The sequence below is a fragment of the Geotrypetes seraphini genome, chromosome 5 (assembly GCF_902459505.1).
Source record: "Geotrypetes seraphini chromosome 5, aGeoSer1.1, whole genome shotgun sequence".
Lineage (NCBI taxonomy): Eukaryota > Metazoa > Chordata > Amphibia > Gymnophiona > Dermophiidae > Geotrypetes > Geotrypetes seraphini.
In genome coordinates, this window is record NC_047088.1 from 208,258,465 (window position 1) to 208,280,160 (window position 21,696).

General features: G+C 39.9%; 1 protein-coding gene across 5 annotated transcripts in view; it reads left to right on the forward strand.

Moving 5' to 3' along the window:
* Nucleotides 1–21,696, forward strand: part of LOC117360465 (sodium channel protein type 2 subunit alpha-like) — a 526,898-nt gene that overhangs the window by 455,060 nt on the left and 50,142 nt on the right. For 4 of the 5 annotated variants that reach the window (XM_033944237.1, XM_033944239.1, XM_033944238.1 and 1 more), the window contains one exon: nt 644–766. The exons of the other annotated variant lie outside the window; for it this stretch is intronic. In XM_033944237.1, the coding sequence (XP_033800128.1) occupies nt 644–766 (123 nt within the window). The remainder of the gene's footprint in view (nt 1–643; nt 767–21,696) is intronic. 5 annotated transcript variants of the gene reach the window in all.

Consider the following 21,696-nt stretch of genomic DNA (forward strand, 5'->3'; position numbering starts at 1 on the left):
CATATGCACTAGCCTCTACTGTCTCCTTTTAATCATGTTCATGCGCTAAAAATACTAGCACACCTTAGTAAAAGGAGCCCTAAAATTCCTTATAGTACTCATGTAAATTTTCATACCAATTACTAAAAATTCAGTTCATTAAACATGTTTTTGACCATTTTTCTTTTTTTCTGTATCCTTAATGCATTAATAGTTACTATTTTGTTTCTATAGACCTTGAGAGTACAATGGTTGTCTCTATAGACCTTGAGAGCACAATGATTCTGTGGCCATTATTGAGATTTGAAGGCAAAAAAGCCAATACCCAGATTGGCCAATAGTGCACATTCACTTTTATTCTTTTGTGTAGCTTAGTTCTTCAAAAATTGAACTGAATCTCCAGTGGTACATGTGAAGGGTAAGGCACTTATTATTTCTTGTGCCGCCAGGTATCTATTAATAAATGTAATATACTTTTTTGTTGGGGTTTTTTTTTCCAATTTTAACTTCTCTAAGAGTTCTCTTTTAGGCTCCAGTAGGAGTTCCAGAGAAAATAATCCATCTTGATTTTTTTATTTTTTTTTGCAAAAATCCTATGCATCATAATGTATATTCTGAGGATTCTGAAAAACCAATGAAAACTATCACTTTTCTGTTTCTGTAGGTCTCTTTGATTAGCTTAATAGCTAATGCCCTGGGCTACTCAGAACTAGGTGCCATTAAGTCCCTTAGGACACTAAGAGCATTGAGACCCCTAAGAGCCCTGTCACGATTTGAAGGGATGAGGGTAAGACAAAATGAAAGAGCCTGAAATTGCATGCATAGAAGTAAATCATGCATGTAAAAATAAGCATAAGGAATGATAAATCCGCGCAGAGATGCTGCATTACCCTCTTACCTATTGTCTATTACTAACATATGACATAGGATGCTTCAGCACTTCGCCTAAAACCATACGCTATCACACATCAGCTTTGCTCATTTTAGATTATTATATTTCATAGCAAACAGAAAATTCTTAATGTTTTGAGTGCATGATTGTATTGTCAATTTTAGTAGTAGTGAAATAAGTATGGATTGTTTCTATATAATTTACTTCTGATGTGTGCTACTAAAATACATGTATGACTAAATGTTAAATCTAGAAAATCCTGCTTAATGCAATAGAAATTTTAAAATAACTTGTAGTTACAATTTCAGATACTTGTATTTAATTCAAAATATTTTTTTGTGTTTACGAACTGTTTTATCTGCTGACTGACATACAACTTACATGAATTACTGCTAAATTTACCAAGCTATTCATCTCAAATACTAATTACATTAAGATGCCAGTTTTCTGAAATAATACCCATGAATACTGACCCAGAGACTTAGGGGCCCTTTTACTAAAACTTAACCCCCCCTTTTAAGAAGCAGCGTTAGGCTTTTTTATAGCTAGCCACAGCGGTATTAGCTCTGACGCTCATAGAATTACCCATAAGCGTCAGAACTAATAATAATAATAACTTTATTTTTCTATACCGCCAACACCCAAAGAGTTCTAGGCGGTTCACAAATTAAGAGGACTGAACACATGAGAAGCCACAATACAATATACAGTTTTGTAATACTATAGTATGAATACTATGATGTAGTCATCAATTTTTTGAACAAATAGGTCTTAACTAATTTCCTGAAAGTACAATAAGATGCAGTTTGTCGAATCATATCATCTAACCTGAACTTTACCTGCTTGATAGGCCAAGGTTCTACCACCGTGGACGGCGATAAAAAAGCCTAATGCGGCTTCTTAAAACAGGGGGTTAATCACTGGGTTTTACTAAGCAGCATAAGAGCATTTTACGCAGACTGGCGAGGTAAATGCTCTGATGCTTATAGGAGCGTAAAAAGGGCCCAATGTGCGCTAAATACCAAGAAGCCCATTTTATATCTATGGGTTTCTTAGCAGTTAGCACATTCTAAGCTTTAGTAAAAGGGCCGTTTAGCAATAGTAACGCAAGTGTACAATTATATGCCAAATGAATTCCATTGACGGAATCTTTACAGCCCAGAGAGGGTAAAAGTAAAGATATATAAAATGTTTAAATATTTTTTTCACAAATATTTTATATCGTGTTTGTGCAAACTATTTGGCATGAATTTTGAATTGGTAAATTTTTACATAAAATTAGAGAAATTGCAGAATTAGATCTCTGTTCATTAATCAGTCAGTATGCCATTAATGCACATTAATATGTTAGTTCGAGTTAAACGTATAGTTAGGAAATAGGTCCCAGTGAAAATAACAGGGCTTGCATTATTTAACCTACTTTAAGATGCATTAATACGCTTTCATTTGTTAACCGGTTATCACTTTTAGGGACCTGCTTAATATAGGGCTCCTTTTACAAAGGTGCGTTAGGACCTTAACGCATGGAAATAGCGCATGCTAAAATGCTGCGCACGCTAGCTGCTACCGCCTCCTGTTGAGCAGGCGGCAGTTTTTCAGGTAGCGCGCGCTAGAGCATGCACTAATCTGGTGCGTGCACTAAAAATGCTAGCGTACCTTTGTAAAAGGAGCCCATAGTGTTCACAGCAGTTGTATAGATTTTAGCATGTGCTAATGGCTAACACATGCTAAAACCAGCCAACACAGTAAAACTCCTATGCTGTTTAGTGTAGTTTGTAGGTGTGGGTAAGGTCTGAGCATCACTCACAGCATGTGGTAAGAAATCAGCACCTTGCAGAAGAGGGGGAAGGAAGAAGAATAAAGATGTTGGAGACCACAGGGGGAAGGAGGGAGGAAGAGAGAGAGAGAGATGTTGGACACTATAATTGGGGGTAGGGAAGGAATTTAGGGGAGTGCCATAGCACCAGTGATTCCCCTCTTTCTGATACAATGCTTATCAGTGTGATTCTCATCTAAGCAATTTCAGGACAGTGCTATCCTTCTCCTTGATATACTGCTTTAATCACAAATAGTCCCAACGCAGTTTACAACCTAAGCTGTAAAATATAATTTTGTAACATACAATGAACTGGAGTCTAATAGTTCCTAGAGGAATAACTCAAACTGCCACTTCAACCGATAGCCCATGTGCCCTTAATGGTATAGGAGTGGTGTTAAGTGCTAGCAAAAACAAAACAAAAACTGCAGATCATGTACAAGATGCAGGCACTGTTTATTGCAATGTAAATGGTATAACAACTATTTACCAACCAAGGGTCCCAACACGGTCCGTGTTTCGGACAGATTGCCTTCCTCAGGGGTCCGTGGTAAATAAGTTATTGTAACAAACAGCAGTAAAATGAATAAACAAGTGCCGTTCAACCTCCGATATCAGGTATAGAAGTGAGCAGCCAGTTACTGCGGCTGTGGTCATCTGCAAAATAAGCCCATAACAAACTTTGAGCAAAAACTCTAACTCCATTAGTGCCTCATAAGAAGATCCTCCCCCCATCTGAGGACATCACCCCCCCCCAACCCCACCACCCCCAGTGTTCTTGCCACATCTTCAAAAAGTTTGCATCATGAAATAAAAGGAAAACCAGCAAATCTAGGGGGTCTTTTACATATGATTAGTGCAAGTTATCTGCAGCAAGATCCATAGGAATAAAATGGGTTCTGTGGCTAACCTTCAGTGAAACACGCCCTTAAGCAGTTAAGATTTTTTTTTTTCATTAAAATGTGTTTCTTCCACTGTTAGAGATAAGAGCTCAAAGAGATAAGCATGCTGCTAAGCAATAGTTGATCAGCTCACTGAATAAAGGTAATGAACAGCAAGAATCTCAACAAACTTTACCTCACTGAGGGCTAGATTCTCAAAGCTTCGCGTTAAAAACAGACAGACAGGCCACTGTCACAGCCGTTATTGAAGTGACTTTAAAAAAGTGAGTCATTCTCCCAAAAATACTCATGCAAATTAGGTTGACAGAGAGCAGCTAAGATTTGCTAAATATGTATGTGTCTATCGCTTGTGATAGCGATGGGCATGTGTGCAGAATAAATGCACCCCCCCCCCCCCAAAAAAAAAAAAGAAACCATCAATAAATTGAGCTACTGAAGTCAAGCAACCCTCCAACTGACAGGAAAGATGCCCACTCTCTCCAACTGCCAAGCAACACACCCCCGACAGCTTTATCCCAAATTACTCAGACGATTGAGTCTATATTGAAATTGAAGGACTCATGAATGCAGAAATTTATATTCAAATTACATCATGATAAGACCAAATTTTTTGTTGCGTCTCCACATAGAATTTCACATGAACCATCAATTACTTTAGACGCAATACTCTATATGATTAATCCAACAATTAAAATACTGGGAGTTATTATAGATCAACATTTGACCATGAAAAAGCATGTAGTTGCTGTGATACAAAAGGGTTATTACACACTGTGGAAGCTGCGTATCATAAAACCATATTTTAAGTTTTCTTCCTTTAGGACTTTTGGTTCAATTCGTTGCTGCTGAGTCATTCTTGACTATTGTAACATAATCTACTTGACATGTACCAAGAAAGAGATTGCTAGGCTTAGACTAATTCAGACACGGCGGTAAAATTTATTTATGGTCTAAAGAAATATGATTCATGTGACTCCCGTCTACCATGAGTTGCATTGACTTCCAGTGGAGGCTTGCGTTTTGTTTAAGTTGGGTTTTCTCTGTTACAAAGTTGTGTATGGTATTGCTCCAATCTATATGACCGATAGATTACTTATAGCATCCTATAAACATAGAAGAGGATCACATGCATTGTTTAACTTTCCATCGGTTCAAGAATGTAAGAGTAAGAAATCTTTGGAACATACATTAGCATTTCAGGCTGCTTTCTACGATAAGGAATTCCAACCATTGTTATGTAGTGCTTGTTCTTATAAACACTTTAGAACTCAATTGAAAACATCTTTTTTTTCAAAGTATCTGGTGAATTAAGCTAAACAATCCTTAGGTTAGGTTATTATTAATCTTTTGTTAACCGCGTTGAACGTACGGTTACGCGGTTTATAAGTACGATGTTATGTTATGTCCTGGGAGTCACTTACCCTAGGTATGACACTGGCATGCACAGATGCTTGACATCCAGTGCCGGCTTGTAGTGATGCCTGTTATGTTATACAGATTGTAGCATTATTGCCCTTGGGGAGGAAGGTAAGAAATCAGCACCTTGCAGAAGAGGGGGAAGGAAGAAGAATAAAGATGTTGGAGACCACAGGGGGAAGGAGGGAGGAAGAGAGAGAGAGAGAGAGAGATGTTGGACACTATAATTGGGGGTAGGGAAGGAATTTAGGGGAGTGCCATAGCACCAGTGATTCCCCTCTTTCTGATACAATGCTTATCAGTGTGATTCTCATCTAAGCAATTTCAGGACAGTGCTATCCTTCTCCTTGATATACTGCTTTAATCACAAATAGTCCCAACGCAGTTTACAACCTAAGCTGTAAAATATAATTTTGTAACATACAATGAACTGGAGTCTAATAGTTCCTAGAGGAATAACTCAAAGAAGTGAAAAAAACTTCTGGATATGCTTTTCAAATGTTAACTTATAAAGTTTTCTGTATCACAAATTAATGCTAGAATATAGAATAAAGAATTTCACACACCCTAACTCTTCATAAAAGGGAGAACAAGAGAGACCTTAGTGGTCAACCAAGAGCCTATTTAAACTCTTGACAAATTTGCTACCAATGTCTTTAATCGGTCATTTGTAATGCCCCCCAAGCCCTCCCAAAAAAAAACCAACACCTCCCCTTCAAAAATTTTCATTTCTATTTATTTTTCTAAATCATATGCATAACTTGCAGAAAGTTCTTCATATTATTGAAGAGCATGAATGAAGTACTTATCTTGAAAAGTTGTAGGAACCAGGAAATCAATGATGACATTCATAAAGTGTGGGCTACAGGGATCCTAAGTCTAATTTTGAAGTTGAGAGGGAGTATGGAGGCCCAAAAATATTCTAGACTTTGGAAGGCAGAAAAGGAGACTCTATGGCTATCATGTATGTTTTTTTGTGGGGAGATCATGGTTCTGTTGTTTAATCATGTGCCTGATTTCTGTTTTTTTACTTTTATTATTTTGAGCTTTCAGCTTGGCATTTGTTTTTCCTTGAGATCAACTTGGATTTGTTATTGTTTTTGTTTAGTTTATTATGGGATCCTTTTATTAAGGTGCGTTAACTGATTTAGCACGCACTAAAGATTAGCGCGCACTTAATGCTAAGATGCCCATAGAAATATAATGGATGTCCTCAATAAAAGGATCCCTATATTTTACTTAAACCTTGGTAATGCCTCTTTCAATACTGCCTCAGCAGCAAGACGTTCATCATAGTGAAATGATTGTGATATACTGGCTGCAATAAAACGGCCGCGCCACAGATCCCCAAAAAGCAACTTGCATAGCCACGCTGCTCCTTGTGACTCTGGGCAAATCACTCAGTCCTCCATAGCCCAAGATACGTTAGATAGATTGAGAGCCCACCGGGACAGATAGGGAACATGCTTGAGTACCTGATTATAACACCACTTAGATAACCTTGATATGCGGTATATAAAAACCTAATAAACTTGAAACTCCTGGGTCCAATGAAAAAGGGCCATAAAAGCTACTTGAAACCTCCCAATTCTACCATCTGAAGCACTCCATCCCAGCCCCCCCCCCCCAAAGGCATGCCTAACTGACCCCCCAATGCCCCTTTCCCTCAAGTGAGGGCTTCAGGGCTGATAGTCCAATGTTTGCCAGACAGAAGTGGCTCCCCTTCACCCCTGCCTAGCCAGCATTTCATTCAAACTGAATAGTGCGGTAGTGTGAGACTATTGCACGGGTCTAGTACAGTGAGGTGAAATGAAAAAAGGGGGGGCCAAAGTGTTCTAAGACATAAAAAGTCTCTTTTTAATTTTTCAAATTCATATAAAATGAACAGTCTATATTTGTGTCAATATAAAGAAAGCGGAAGGAAAATGGCTTAACATGGCAGTGTTTTGGTGAAAGTGCCTTCCTCTGGAGGCAAATATTCTTGTTGTTTCTTGGGCTATGTCTCAGCCAATAAATATTAAAGCATGGCAGATAAATATATTCCAAAATTTCAAAGATGAAATATGCATTGACTGACTTCCATTGTGCAGTTAACCCCTCCCCCCTTTTACAAAGCCACACAAGAGGTTTTTAGCGCCAGCTGCTGCACTGAATGCTCTACGCCAGGGGTGTCCAACCTGCGGCCCGGTGAAGTATTTTGTGTGGCCCCGGTCGAGGACGATGCAGTGTTTTCTTCTGCTGCCCCCGGGTGTTTACTGTCTTGCCAGCTCCCTCCTCTGTCTTGCTGCAGCGTTTGCATGTTTGTGCGGCCCCAGAAACATTTTTTTCAGCCAATGCGGCCCAGGGAAGCCAAAAGGTTGGACACCCCTGCTCTACGCTGTTCCACCACTCACAGGAACTCTGAGGGCTCCTTTTACTAGGGGCTCCTTTTACTAAGGTGCGCTAGGGCTTTAACGCACGGAATAGCACGTGCTACATTGCCCCGCGTGCTAGACCTTAACCCAGCATGGTGTTAGTTCTAGAAGCGTAGCAAGCGGCGTAGTGCGTGGTAATTTCCTGCATGCGCTAAAAACGCTAGCGCACCTTAGTAAAAGGACCCCTAAGGTGTGCTAGCGTTTGTAGAGCACGCAGGATATTACCGCACGCTACGCAGCTAGAACTAATGCCAGCTCAATGCTGGTGTTAAGGTCTAGCGTGCGCGGCAATTCAGCGCATGATATTTTGCACGTTAATGCCCTAACGCAGCTTAGTAAAAGGAGCCCTGAGTGTCGGAGCAGCACAGAGCATTCAGTGTGCCGGCTGGCACAAAAAACTTCTTGCACGGTTTTGTAAAAGGGGGAGTAAATTATCTTTAAAGAGATTTGTACTAATTAAAATGGCTGATATCAAAGTACAGGAATTTAATATGGTTTATTGATATGTTTTTCAAATGTAAATTGATTTAGTTTTGGCTATATGGTGGAATTTTTGCCTCTAATGCAGGCATAAGCCGAAACATGCCATATTGTTAGTCACCTGGGGTTTTTTTTATGCTGTATTTATTAATTTAAATTTTTTATTGTTTTCTTATTGATGTGGGTTCTTCTGCTACATACTTCCCTTCTATAGAACATTAGTTTGATGCAACCATTTTAAAAGCTGCCCAATTTGAAACATTCCCAAATGACAGCTATGCACTGTAGACAGAGCAGGTGTGTAGGCAGGAGAAGAAAGTGAAAATTTCAGCCAAAAAGGAAGCTTCTCTATTAGCTATTGAGACTTTTGAATAGCAGGATCGTCAAAAAAGAGAAATATGAAAAATATAAATTAAATAATAAGAGACATGTGGAAGGCATGGAAACTAATAACAAAGAGCTTGAATACATAACATCACAAACTTGACTTGCAGACAGACTTTTGATGTAAATGTTTGTTTTCTTCTTGAACATGGGATACATTTGGAGAAATACTCTTCTACAAAACCGCACTAGTGGTTTTTAGTGCAGAGAGAGCACAGAGAGCTGCCCTGAATGGCCCGCACTGCTCCCGACGCTCATTGAGTTCCTATGAGCGTCGGGAGCAGCGCGGGCCTTTCAGCGCAGCTTCCCGCTCAGCTCCTCGTGCTAGAAACTGCTAGCGCAGTTTTGTAGAAGAGGGGGTATGTGGCTTGAGGATCCTTATTGAGTCAAAGTAATTTCCTGAGATGATAGGCAAACCTACCCAACAGCGCAGGCCAGTGTGGTAAATGCTCTGACGCCCATAGGAATTGAATGGGTGTTGGAGCATTTGTTGCGCGGCACTTGGCTGCATGGCTTAGTAAAAGGGGCTGTTAGATATTTTTTTTGTTTTTTTTAGTTGATTAAAAAAAAAAACCCCAACCATTTAAAATGACTGTGGTAAAATGCATTCAAAACATAAAATTGCCTGGTCTTTAATTCTGTTTCAAGAAACACCACTTATTCTGTGAGCTGGTCTCCTTTATGTTTAGCTTCGTAGCCATGACAAAACTGACAGTGATAAAAAGAAAATCCAGATGAGTGGCCATGTCAGTTTGTAGTAGTAAATATTCCATTGAGACTTGTAGCACATTATAACGTAATAGATTAATTGAGAACAAAAGTCTACTCAATTGCATCTGAAAAAGTGGGCTCGTTTTTCCTAGGACACTTACCCCCTCTTTTACAAAGGTGCGCTAAGCTTTTTAGCGCGTGCTAAATATAAGCGTACGCTAAACACACGCTAAATGTTAATGCGTGCATGTTATCCTATGGATGCGCTAGCAGTTAGCGCATGCGTAGATTTAGCAAGCGCTAAATCCATGCTAAAACACTTAGCGCACCTTTGTAAAAGAGGACCTTAGGTCTCAAGAAACCTTTTCACCTTATAAGGTGTCACTGGCCTCTCTGTCATTGAGGGGGAAAGTTATCAACATGGGCTACTGTTAAGGCATGTTATTTTACTGTTAACCCCAGCTATTAGTAACTATCCCCCTCTTTTACAAAGGTGTGCTAAGCTTCTTAGCGCACGCTAAACACGCACTAAATGCTAAAGCGTGCATGTTATCCTATGGGCACGTTAGCGATTAGCGCACTCATTGCTTAGCGCGCCTTTGTAAAAGAGGGCCTATGTCTCATTGTATAAAATGGGTCCTGTGCGAAAAGAACATGAGTTAGTGGTAAAATACACTATCTCAGGGGTAGGCAATTCCGGTCCTCAAGAGCCGGAGCCAGGTCAGGTTTTCAGGATATCCACAATAAATATGCATGAGATAGATTTGCATCTCAAGGAGGCAGTGCATGCAAATCCATCTCATACATATTCATGGTGGAGATCCTGAAAACCTGACCTGGCTCCGTCTCTCGAGGACCGGAATTGCCTATCCCTGCCCTATCTTAACAGTAGCCCATGTTGATGTCTTCTCCCTTAAACTGACAGTATTGAGTTTGATATACCCTAGAGTTCAATTATCCTACTATTTTTTTTAACATCCAGATCCAAAAGCTAAAATATTCACAATTTGTTATTTCATTTAGCATCTACTACAAATAGTACTTTTCTTACAAGGAAAATTACACATTTTTAGTAATTGTGCACAGTACACATGAATGTTTAATAACTTGTATGTCAGTCTCAGATAATGAATATTGCCTCCTAAAACTTATAAATTTTATTTTTATGTTTCATGTTTTGGCAAAATCTGCTTTAGATTTAAGCATTACTGCTGCATACTGTATGTGTCTGAAGTAAGAGAATTCTACAGTAAGGTATGATACGCATTGTATCACATTTTTTTGTGAATAAACATTTTTGTTTAAAGTCAGGCAAAGCAATAAGAAAACTTTGAGGTATACTCAAAGTTATTTCATAATTTATTGATTACATAGTTGATTGTCTTTTCTAGAGAATAAAATCAGTTGAAAAAAAATTTACCTTGGCATAAATTGGATCTGAATTCCATATTGACAATTATGGTTATCTGTTTTATTATTGCTTCTGGTTTATATTTGCATCAGGGGTGAAATTGTATGGGAAAACATGCAGCAACATGTAAATCTTGATTTAATTATTAAAACAGAAATATGTTAATCTTAATGCATGTCTTTGTGTGAAAAGGCATAGAAAAGCATGGTACATGGTGCTCGGTCTCAGTACTGCAGAATTAATGGCAGACAGAACAACTTTAAAAATACATTCTTAAAGTTGCACTTTTTCAACTTTGCATGCTTTAGGCACATTTCTGGCTGACTGCTTTAAGCATACTCTATACTTCAAACTTCCAGTCCCAGTTATCATCATACTTGTGAAAGTTTATAGAAAAACTGCAAATGTTTTCCAAAAGAACAAAATTTAGGCAAACTTTATAGCCTTTTCAAACCATTTTTAAAGCATAAAAAATGTTTATTGTTATGCGTTTAAAACATTATAGTGAGTGAGTGGGACATGATTTGTTTCCCATTTCTCCATGGTGAACTCTGATTCTTTCATATCTCACAATCTTTACATTTTGGCTAGCTAATGGTTTTCTTGCTATATCTAGATATGTCAGCTCAAAAACAAACATTTCAATTAACTGTAAATATTGAGTGATGAACTTGGTAAAGAGTGATAGCATATGATGTGAATAAACATATGGATAAAGATAAACTGGTCAATACTGTATAATATATCTGGATTTTTAAAAGGCATTCAATAAAATCCCTTATTAGAGAATCTTCACGAAATTAAAAATTCATGGGATAGGAAATAATGGGGGTCCTTTTATTAAGGCAGGGGTGTCAAAGTCCCTCCCTTTACTATACTACTTTCTTGGGTTTTTGTAGCTCAAAACGCATGATACTGCATTTTTAGCATTAAATCTTAGTCACCAAATTCTAGGCCATCTTTCCAGATGGGATCAGCTTTGTAGGTAGCATATTATATCATACTATGTACTATTATTTGAATATTTGTACTGATGTAAAAGCCTACTGCCTATGTCTAGGTTGTTCTTGCTGTACACCGCCTAGAGTGAATTTCTAATAAATAAATGTTGATTCCCATCTTGAAGAATTGACAATTATGACAGACATATTTATCTGTTTATAAAAGCCAGAATCATAAAATCCTGCCAAGTTATGTAGTTCCAGGAGGGAGACTTTTTGCCCAGTTCTGATTCTGAACTTGAAAGCACAAGAATGCCAGGTCAGGAAAGGATGGGAGAAGGTGGAGAGAAGAAAAGGGGAAGAATGAGGGGGGGGGGGGGGAAGAGAAAATAAAAGAGAACAAGCTCATAATTGGTCAATTATCTTTTACAACAAATCAATTGCCAAACTTTTTTTTATTATAACTACAATTTTACATAAACATACATTATCAATAGTATCAGTAGTAATGCTCATTACTGGTATTGCCGTAAATCATTGTGGCTATAGTTAATGGCACCATTGATGGCATGTGATGCAAATTTATTACTTATTTAAAAATTTATACCCCGCTTAAGACCTAAGTGGTCTTAAATAAAACCAGTTAGCTGACCAAATGCTATTTCCCCAGCCAGAAGCTGTTCCTGGCTGTTGAAATAGCACTGAATATCAGGCCCCAAATTTTTATCCAACTTATCTCTTTGTATTGGATCTCTGTAAATGTCATCAGGGTGGTTGAAGGTTCCATCTTCTGTAAGATACTGAATATTGCTTTTTCTTCTCCTTAGCGCTCCCCCCCCCCCCCATTTCAGCCAGTTTAATATTGTTTTTTTATAGAAAGAGCTCTACCTTTACACCCATCTTTATCTTTCCTAAATGGAGTATATATACCCTGGTATGTTAGCATGTCATTCATGGCTGATTCTGAGACTATGGGAGGGGCCTTAGGTGCCTGGGCCACCATTCTGAGAAGGTGGGCCTGCTGGCCAGAGGGAGGAACCAACTAAAAATGGTATTGGTGGAGTCCAGGTGGGCTGGGTGGAGGGGTTGGAGGGGCATGCCTTTCAGGGGTAGTTCTGGTAGGAGGGACTAGGCATCCCTTTTGCTGATTTTTTTTTTTTTTTTTTGGGGGGGGCGGATTCCGGCAGGAGGGACTGGGTATCTCTCCTGCCAGGTGGATGTCACGGCGAGGTGGTGGCAGGAGGAATTTGCCACTCCTCCTGCCATGGACATTCGAGGGTGGGGGTGCCTTCAGGTCAACCACCGACTGATGGCTGTATGCACAGTGAGGAATCCTCCCTGTGATGTTTTAAGGCAGAGTACAGGAATGGTTTGCCATTGCCTTCTCCTGCAGTGAGTGGCTCCACAATGTCGCTGCTGCCCAACCTAGGGCTTTGCAGCCTACATCACCTGGTATTCCCCAGTGGTTGTCCATCCAGGTCCACAACTGTACTAATTTCTCTATATTCAGTTTCTGAGCATGAATTGTCATCCATTAAAAGTCTTTATCAAAGCATTTTATCAGACACTTCAGGATGGAGATGGTGAGATTGGTGATTGCTGCGGTTCAACCTGGTGAATTTCTTACAGCTCTGGACCTCAAGGAGGCATACTTGTATATCCCTATCTGGCCCCCGAACCATAGGTTCCTGAGCTTTGTGATTCTAAGTCATCATTATCAGTTGTGGGTGATGCCTTTCAGCTTTGCCACGGCACCACGCACCTTTTCCAAGGTAATGGTGGTGGTGGTGGCCTTTCTTTGCAAAGAGGGCATCCAGGTTTACCCATACTTGGACGATTGGTTGATCTTAGCTTCTTCATGTCAAGAAAATTTGTGGGTTACTTATAGGGTTAGTTCTCTGCTGCAGTCGTGGACTGGGTGTTAAACTTTTAAGAAAATTCCCTCATTCCTTCCCAGTCATTGGTGCATCTGGGAGTCAGATTCAGCATGACCAGGGGAGACTGTTTCTTCTGCGTACTTGCTGGCCAGTTCCACTGGATTTGTAAGCGCACTCCACTAGAGTGGTCGCGACATCTTGGGTGGAGTCCAAAGGCTTTTTCTTAGAGGAGATTTGTAGGGCTGCGACGTGGTCCTCCTCGAATACGTTTGGATGTGACAGCGCATGGAGAGTCTGCATTTGGTGCTTTGGTTATCACAGATGGCTTGTTTTGTGTGATTTTTCTTTTTGACTTTTTTTTTTTTTTTTTCAAAAATGGTTCAAAAGATAGATGCACTGTGCACAAACCCATCTGAGAAATGGTCATTTTCGAAACAAAAAGATAGACATTTTCCTGTTTTGAAAACAGACATGTTTACTACTGGATTTTTGTACATATTCTGCAAAATTTCTAAACTCATATTTAGAATTAATATCAAAAATGCCCCTCCATATGAACTAATTTATGGGTTTCATTAAAGTACTTCTTTAAAAGCTCTCCCTCCCTCTTCCCTCTTATCACTGAAGAGTCTATTGGCCAGGCTAAACATAGTGAAAACCCCAAGGCAGTCCAGATTGCACTTAATCTGTGTTCTTATAACAACTAAAGGTTTGACGAATGCCTCTAGCCTTAATTGAACCCTTTTGTGCCAACATAGAATCCCCTATTGTCCAACTCTGTTGTGGTTACATTCTAGCCTGAGAGGTTTATTGTTTGTTAGAGCTTGATATACCACTTTATTTGATGCACAGGTCAAAGTGGTTTACAATTCTGAGATTTGGATTCAGGTTAGATTCTTCCAATACAGCATTTGAGATCATTTCATCGTTGGAAACAATTAGGTTTTGATTTTGAGAACTCAAATTAACTTTCTTTTCCTATCTCTAATAGCTAATAAAATTAATGAAGCAGAGTTTGTAGTCTTGTAGTTGAAATTCTAGATAATAAAGTGACCTTTTTTAAATGCAAATTTGCTCAGTATGATATCACATTACACATTCCTGGAAAAATTAATGTGAAATAGCGTGGGCATCCATACCTGTCATAGTCTTGCCCACTGACAGCAGCTTTCCCCTCTGCCCTTCTAGTAGAATATTACCATTACTCAACCGCGGCTTAAAACTACAAAACCTTTCAGGCTAACACAGCAATTTGTAATTAACATTAGGAAATAATTAAGTACATCACTGAAACAATGCAAAATCCAGATGAGCGCACATAGTCAGGGCATTCATGACACGTCTCTGGGAGGGGAAGTGGTATTCCCATCAATACATACAAAAAGAAATGTTCCATATACTGATACAAGTAACGTGAAAAAGTCCTGCCCCCATTCCTGATTTTCCCTATTATGGGGGAGGGGGAAGCAAATCTATAAAGGTATCTAAAATCTGTGCACTAAGATAGTATTCTATTCTGGTCACCCGGATTCCATTATAGAATACAGCCTAAGCTGGCATTTGGGCACCAACATTTAGGTACCAATGTGTATGCTATGTAAAAGGCAGGTGTAAATGTTACCACCTAAATATTGGCACCAAGACATGGTTTATAGTTTATTAAACTTGATTCCGCCTTTGGTAAAAACACCAAGGCAGTTCACAGTAAAAATGCAATAAACATAAATATAAAAAATAAAATAGAATGCCAAGCATTATTTCTTTAAAGAGGAGACTAGGAGAACAGAAAGAACATAAGAATTGCCGCTGCTGGGTCAGACCAGTGGTCCATCATGCCCAGCAGTCCGCACACGCGGCAGCCCCCAGGTCAAAGACCAGTACCCTAACTGAGACTAGCCCTACCAGCGCACTTCTTATTAAGCAGGATCCTGTCCAACCCTGTCTTGAATCCCTGGAGGGTGTTTTTCCCCATGACAGATTCTGAAAGAGCGTTCCAGTTTTCCACTACTCTCTGGTTGAAGAAGAACTTCCTTACGTTTGTCCGGAATCTATCCCCTTTCAACTTTAGAGAGTGCCCTCTCGTTCTCCCTATCTTGGAGAGGGTGAACAACCTGTCCTTATCTACTAAGTCTATCCCCTTAGGTACCTTGAATGTTTCGATCTTGTCCCCTCTCAATATCCTCTTTTCGAGAGAGAAGAGGCCCAGTTTCTCCAATCTTTCATTGTACGGCAGCTCCTCCAACCCCTTAACCATCTTGGTTGCTCTTCTCTGGACCCTCTCGAGTAGTACCATGTCCTTCTTCATGTATGGCGACTAGTGCTGTACGCAGTACTCCAGGTGAGGGCGCACCATGGCCCGGTACAGCGGCATGATAACCTTCGCCGATCTGTTCGTGATCCCCTTCTTTATCATTCCTAGCATTCTGTTTGCCCTTTTTGCCGCCACTGCACATTGTGCAGACGGCTTCATCGACTTGTCGATCAGAACTCCCAGGTCCCTTTCCTGGGAGGTCTCTCCAAGAACTGCCCCGGACATACTGTATTCATGCCTGAGATTTTTGTTACCGACATGCATCACTTTACACTTATCCACGTTGAACCTCATCTGCCATGTCGATGCCCATTCCTCGAGCCTGATTATGTCACGTTGCAAATCTTCGCAGTTCCCCTGCATCTTCACTACTCTGAATAACTTTGTATCGTCTGCAAATTTAATCACCTCGCTCATTGTACTTATGTCCAGATCGTTTATAAAGATGTTGAAGAGCACGGGTCCAAGCACCGAGCCCTGCGGCACCCCACTGGTGACACTCTTCCAGTCCGAGTACTGTCCATTTACCCCACCCTTTGTTTCCTATCCGCCAGCCAGTTTTTAATCCATATGAGTATTTCGCCCTCGATTCCATGGCTCGTAATCTTCTGAAGTAGTCGTTCATGTGGAACCTTGTCGAACGGCTTCTGAAAATCCAAATATACAATGTTGACTGGGTCGCCCTTGTCTATCTGCCTGTTTACTCCCTCAAAGAAGTGCAGCAAGTTTGTAAAGCAAGATCGTCCTTTCCTGAAGCCATGCTGACTGGTCCTCATCAGATTGTGTCCATCGAGGTGATCAATGATGCAGTCTTTTATCAGCGCCTCTACCATCTTTCCCGGTACTGAGGTCAGACTCACCGATCTGTAGTTTCCTGGATCTCCCTTCAAACATTTTTTGAATATCGGCGTAAGATTCACCACCTTCCAGTCTTCTGGAATCTTTCCTGATTTTATTGACAGATTGGCTATTAGTTGAAGTAGTTCAGCTATAGTCCCTTTCAGTTCTTTTATGACCCTCAGATGGATGCCATCCAGTCCTGGGGATTTGTCACTCTTAAGCCTATCAATCTGCCTGCATACTTCTTCTAGACTGACCATCAACCTTCAGTTTCCCGTCTTCGCCTCCAGCATATAGCCTGTCGGGTTCTGGTATGTTGTGTATTTCCTCTGCAGGATATCAGGATGCTATGGGAGGCTGTGAAAAATCTGGATAAGCCAAGGTACATTGGTACATGACTGTTCTGCATGCAATTTAGTTTTCTGTAAATTTAGCAGTTAAATGTGTGACCAGCTCCATTTTCCCCCGACCCATGTGCATGCTCCCTTTGTAGTTATATGCTAAAGCAATTAGTGGTTCATTTTCAAAGCACATAGACATACAAAGTACCATAGATTACTAGGGAACTTTATGTGTCTTAAGTGCTTTGAAAATTAACCTCTATGGTTCTAACTTATAGAATAGGCTCATAACTACCATCTACCCCCAATTGGGTGCCAACTTCCATTTGAGCACCTAAAGATAAGTACCTGATTGGCATCTAACTTGTGCCCACTATATAGAATAACGCATGAAGGAACCCTGATCTTTAAACAAAATGTAATATTAGACAACGGAACCTGAATAAATGATAACGTCCTTAAATGAACAAAGCTATCCAACAATCAAACATGGTGGTAGTATGATGGTGTGGGGGTGCTTTGCTGCCTCAGGACCTGGAAAACATGTCATTATTGAATGAACCATGAATTCTGACCTGCACTTCTTATAGAGAATGGCCAGTCATCTTTTCGTGAGCTGAAGCTGAAGCATTTGGATTATGCAGCAAGACAGTAATACAAAATACAAAACCAAATCTACATCTAAATGGCTGAGAAGACACAGTTACAGTTTTGAATTGGCCTTGAGATGCTGTGACAAGTCATGAAAACTTTTGAATGAGTCTGAATTAAAGCCATTCTGTAAAGATTGGTAGGCTGATATGAGAGCGAATAAAAAATTGTTAAATTGCGTGATAACCGGAACAGAGCTAGTGAACTGTAACATATGTACTTGTACATTGCTTGTTGGATAGTTTGTCCACATACAGTTCAGCGCTTGGCCTTTAGTCATGTGGCAGCCATGAGGTCAGAAACATGGATGCTCCATTGCAAGATTGCACCATCAAAGAACAACGTGCAGTAATGCGCTTTTTTTGAGCAGAGGAAGTGAAACCTGAGGATATTCACCATTGGATATTGACTCTGTATGGACATTGCACCATGAAGCAATGAAAGGTTTATGAGTGGGTAGAAAGATTTAAAACAGGTGTAACCAACAAAGGTTCTGGTCGTCCATCAACATCGTGCACACAAGAGCACATTGACAGGGCAATTGCCTTGATTAGAGAAGACCAACAGATAACAGTGCCTCAATCAGCTGCAAATTTGGATATCAGCTGTGGATCTGCGTTTGTCATAATGCATTATGATTTGGGATACAGGAAAGTCTGTACACAATGGGTTCCCAAACAGTTTCTGATTTGCACAAGCAATAGCGTGTGGAGGTTGTGACCCAGTTCCTGAGATGGTATGAAGAAGATCTGAGTATCACTGTGACCCAGAGAGCAAAAGACAAAGCATGATGTAGTTAAAGAAGCGGTGCTCACATGGCTTCTGGAGCAACCAAAAAACTTATCTGCAGGAATGCAGAAGTTAGTTGAACGATACAACAAATGCATCATCATGCTTGGGGACTATGTGGAAAAGTGATATGTTGAATTGCCCACAGTTACTTCTATTAAAGCCGCTAAATGTATTTGCCCTTGTATTTCTCAACAGCAATGTGAAAGACTGATTTGGTTACAATTATTGCTGTTAAAAATGGTGCAACCAGTCATTAAGTTTGTGAGCGGTTACTTTTTCATATAGGTAATATGGATGTTAAATAACCTTGTTCCTTAAATAAGGGGTCCTTTTATTAAGGCACACTAAGCGATTTAGCACATGCAAACCAATTTAACGTGTGCTAAAGATTAGCACATGCTAAATGCTAAGGCATTTATTATATTCTATGGGCGCTGCAGCATTTTGTGTGCACTAAATCAGTTAGTGAACCTTAATAAAAGGACCCCTAAATTAAGAAATAATTTGAAAACTATATTATATTATATGTTTACTTGGGTTCCCTTTGTCTAATATTGCATTATGTTTTAAGGATCAGAAACCATTTGGTGTGATGTGCATGCTACAGGAGGGGGAACTTTTTCACATCACTGGATCAGGTGGAAAGTGACCACAGCCTTATTAATCATAATAAGTACTTTAGTCTGATCCACTCTGGTATATCTTATATTCTTGTGTTCTTAGTTAATCTCATATCAGAACAAAATGCGCAGAGGTGACATTACCAGAAAACATGTGAATCATAAAAACACCACTTCTAGTTTTCTGCAGCAGATTTTTCAAGAATATGCAACAAGCGTCTGCAAATTCTGCATCAGATATTTTAAAAATATCAGTGGAAAATATTATTCAATGGATGTTCATAAATTTGCACACATTTACATATTAAATTATTTAGCATTTGTGGGACTAGTTATTTTATGTAGTCCTTTCCTATGGACAAATGAATCTTAGTGATCAATGCTAGCATGGATGGATAGAGACTAGGGGGAAAGAGAAGAGATGGGGGTAGGGGGGGTTGGAAGGAGACACTGAAAAGTTCTCAGCTCAATCAAGAATAGAATGACAAGGATATGGTTCAATCAATGACCCTAAAGAATGTCAAAACAGAATTTTGTTTCTGCAAATTGGCACTTAACGAAATAAGATAACACTCTTTTCAGCTACAGTGGCAAAATAATTCCCAGAATTTAGGAAGTTGGTTGGTTGCATTGAGATCTCACAGAGAAATGGAGAAGCAATGTCAAGAAGGAAGGGTAGAGCAAAGAAAAGAGAGAGAAAAAAGAAGGAGGGGGAAGATGGATTGTGTGAGGGGGAAAAGAAAGAAATCAATCCATTATCAGAGAGAGAAGGACAGGCACTCGTACCCCCTCCCTCCCCCAATATCAATAACTTAAGAACATAAGAATAGCCTTACTGGGTCAGACCAATGGTCCATCAAGCTCAGTATCCTGTTCTCACTGTGGCCAATCCAGATCACTAGTACCTGGCCAAACCCCAAGGAGTAGCAATATTCCATGCTACCAATCCAGGGCAAAGTGGCTTCCCTCATGTCTTTCTCAATAACAGACTATGGACTTTTCCTCTAGGAACTTGTCCAAACCTTTCTTAAAACCAGCTACGCTCTCTGCTCTTACCACATCCTCTGGCAATGTGTTCTAGAGCTTAGCTATTCTCTGAGTGAAAAAAAAAATTCCTCCTATTGGTTTTAAAAGTATTTCCCTGTAACTTCATCGAGTGTCCTTCTCTCACTGCCTCTCCCCTCCTGCATCCCATCTCTTGCTTGCTCTCCATTTGTCTCCTGCTCTAACCCTTCTCTTCACTCACTCTTCCTTCGAATCCCCTCAACCCACTATACTTCCCACTCTTTTGGCAACAAGAGGGACTATCAGCTGCAGGAGGAGGAACACTCCCAGCTTGTTCTGAGCACAGTAGAAACACTGCTCTTCAAGTCCTCTTTGAAATATATATTGCTCAAAGACAAAATGTCAAATCAGAAGTAATGAGGGAGGACATGCCTAGAAGCACAGCATCCCTGCTATGTACAGAAGCAGCTGGGATCATGCAGCATGTGGAAAAATGCAGCAGCCACCTTTAGTTCTAACCTTGGTCTTCCATAGCAGTTCTGTGGGACTTGGAAGAGTCCAAGGAAAAGAGCAGATCTTGTAAACATTTCTGTGGCCATTACATTTTGGGAAATTGTGGGCTCTGATATAAAGCATCATAATTATAACCTGAAAGGGGAAGGTGATAGGGTGGATGGTTGGGTGGTGAGGGGAATATGGAACGTTGATGGGTGATCAGTAACAAATGGTATAGTTTTATGGCATGTAATGCAGAAGAAAGCTCAGCTCTTTGTTAAATCCTTTTATGTCCATTCCAAAGTGACGAATTATTTTAACAGCAAAAATCAAGGGGTCCTTTTACTAAGGCACGGTAACCATTTTAGCCCATGCTAAATATTAGCAAGCGCTAAACACTAAGGCGTCCATTATCGTCTGTAGACGTGTTAGCATTTAGCATGGACTAAAATGGCTAGCGCACTTTAGTAAAAGGACCCCCATATGTTAACAGCTTCTTTTGGGTGCCTTGATCATAGATTCATTGATGCAGTGGTATGATTCCAAACAAATGTTCTTGACCTGGAGTTGTCACCTGTGTCATCTTGATCTTCTTTGTGTCATGTGAACTTAATATGTCAGTGGAAAATATTCATGTCTTTATCATCTGGACTTTTTCACTAATGTAGCAGCTTTCTCCAGATTTTCTGATGTAAATAATGTGCACTACATTAGAGGAAGAGAATGGATAAAAAATTTATATGTTGTATGAGTTTTTCCATGAAGGATAAAGGTTAGCATGGAATAAGAATTGCCATCTGTCCCTTGGTCTCACACCCATATATCCCTCTTACTTTGCATTGGGTAGGTGACCAAGCCACGGGTCTTGATAATCTTTCTAAGTTTGTTGACCTGGGACTGTTCAATTCTCAGTAGCAAACTGCTAGCTGACAGAGAAACATTAGAATTTGACTGGCCTGAATTAACATCAACCAACTGGGGGGAGGGGGGAATCTAGTCAGGTACTAGTTCTCTAGTCAGATAAGAAACTTTGGCATTCATTTTCAAAGCAGATGGACATCTCAAAATGGCCACAAAAATGTTCATCTGCTGAAAACATCCAAATCATGCGCTGGAGTCGTGTTTGGGACAGGATGTTTTCATCTAGACCAGTTTCAATGGTTGTGAGATGGACTTTTTTTGAGGGGTGAGGGGGGACATTATGAGCAAGACATCCCAATTCTGACTTTGACATTCTTTCAAAAATGCTTCTCGACGTGTATTAATTTGTATTTTATGCTGTCTAGGATTTTAGGCTCTGGCCATAACATTGGAAGAACTATTTCTTCAATGATTTGGCAACTGAGTTCACCATGAGAAGAAAAGTTGGAACAGTCCTTAGAATCTAATCTTAGAGAAACTTTTTTAAAAAAGCATTG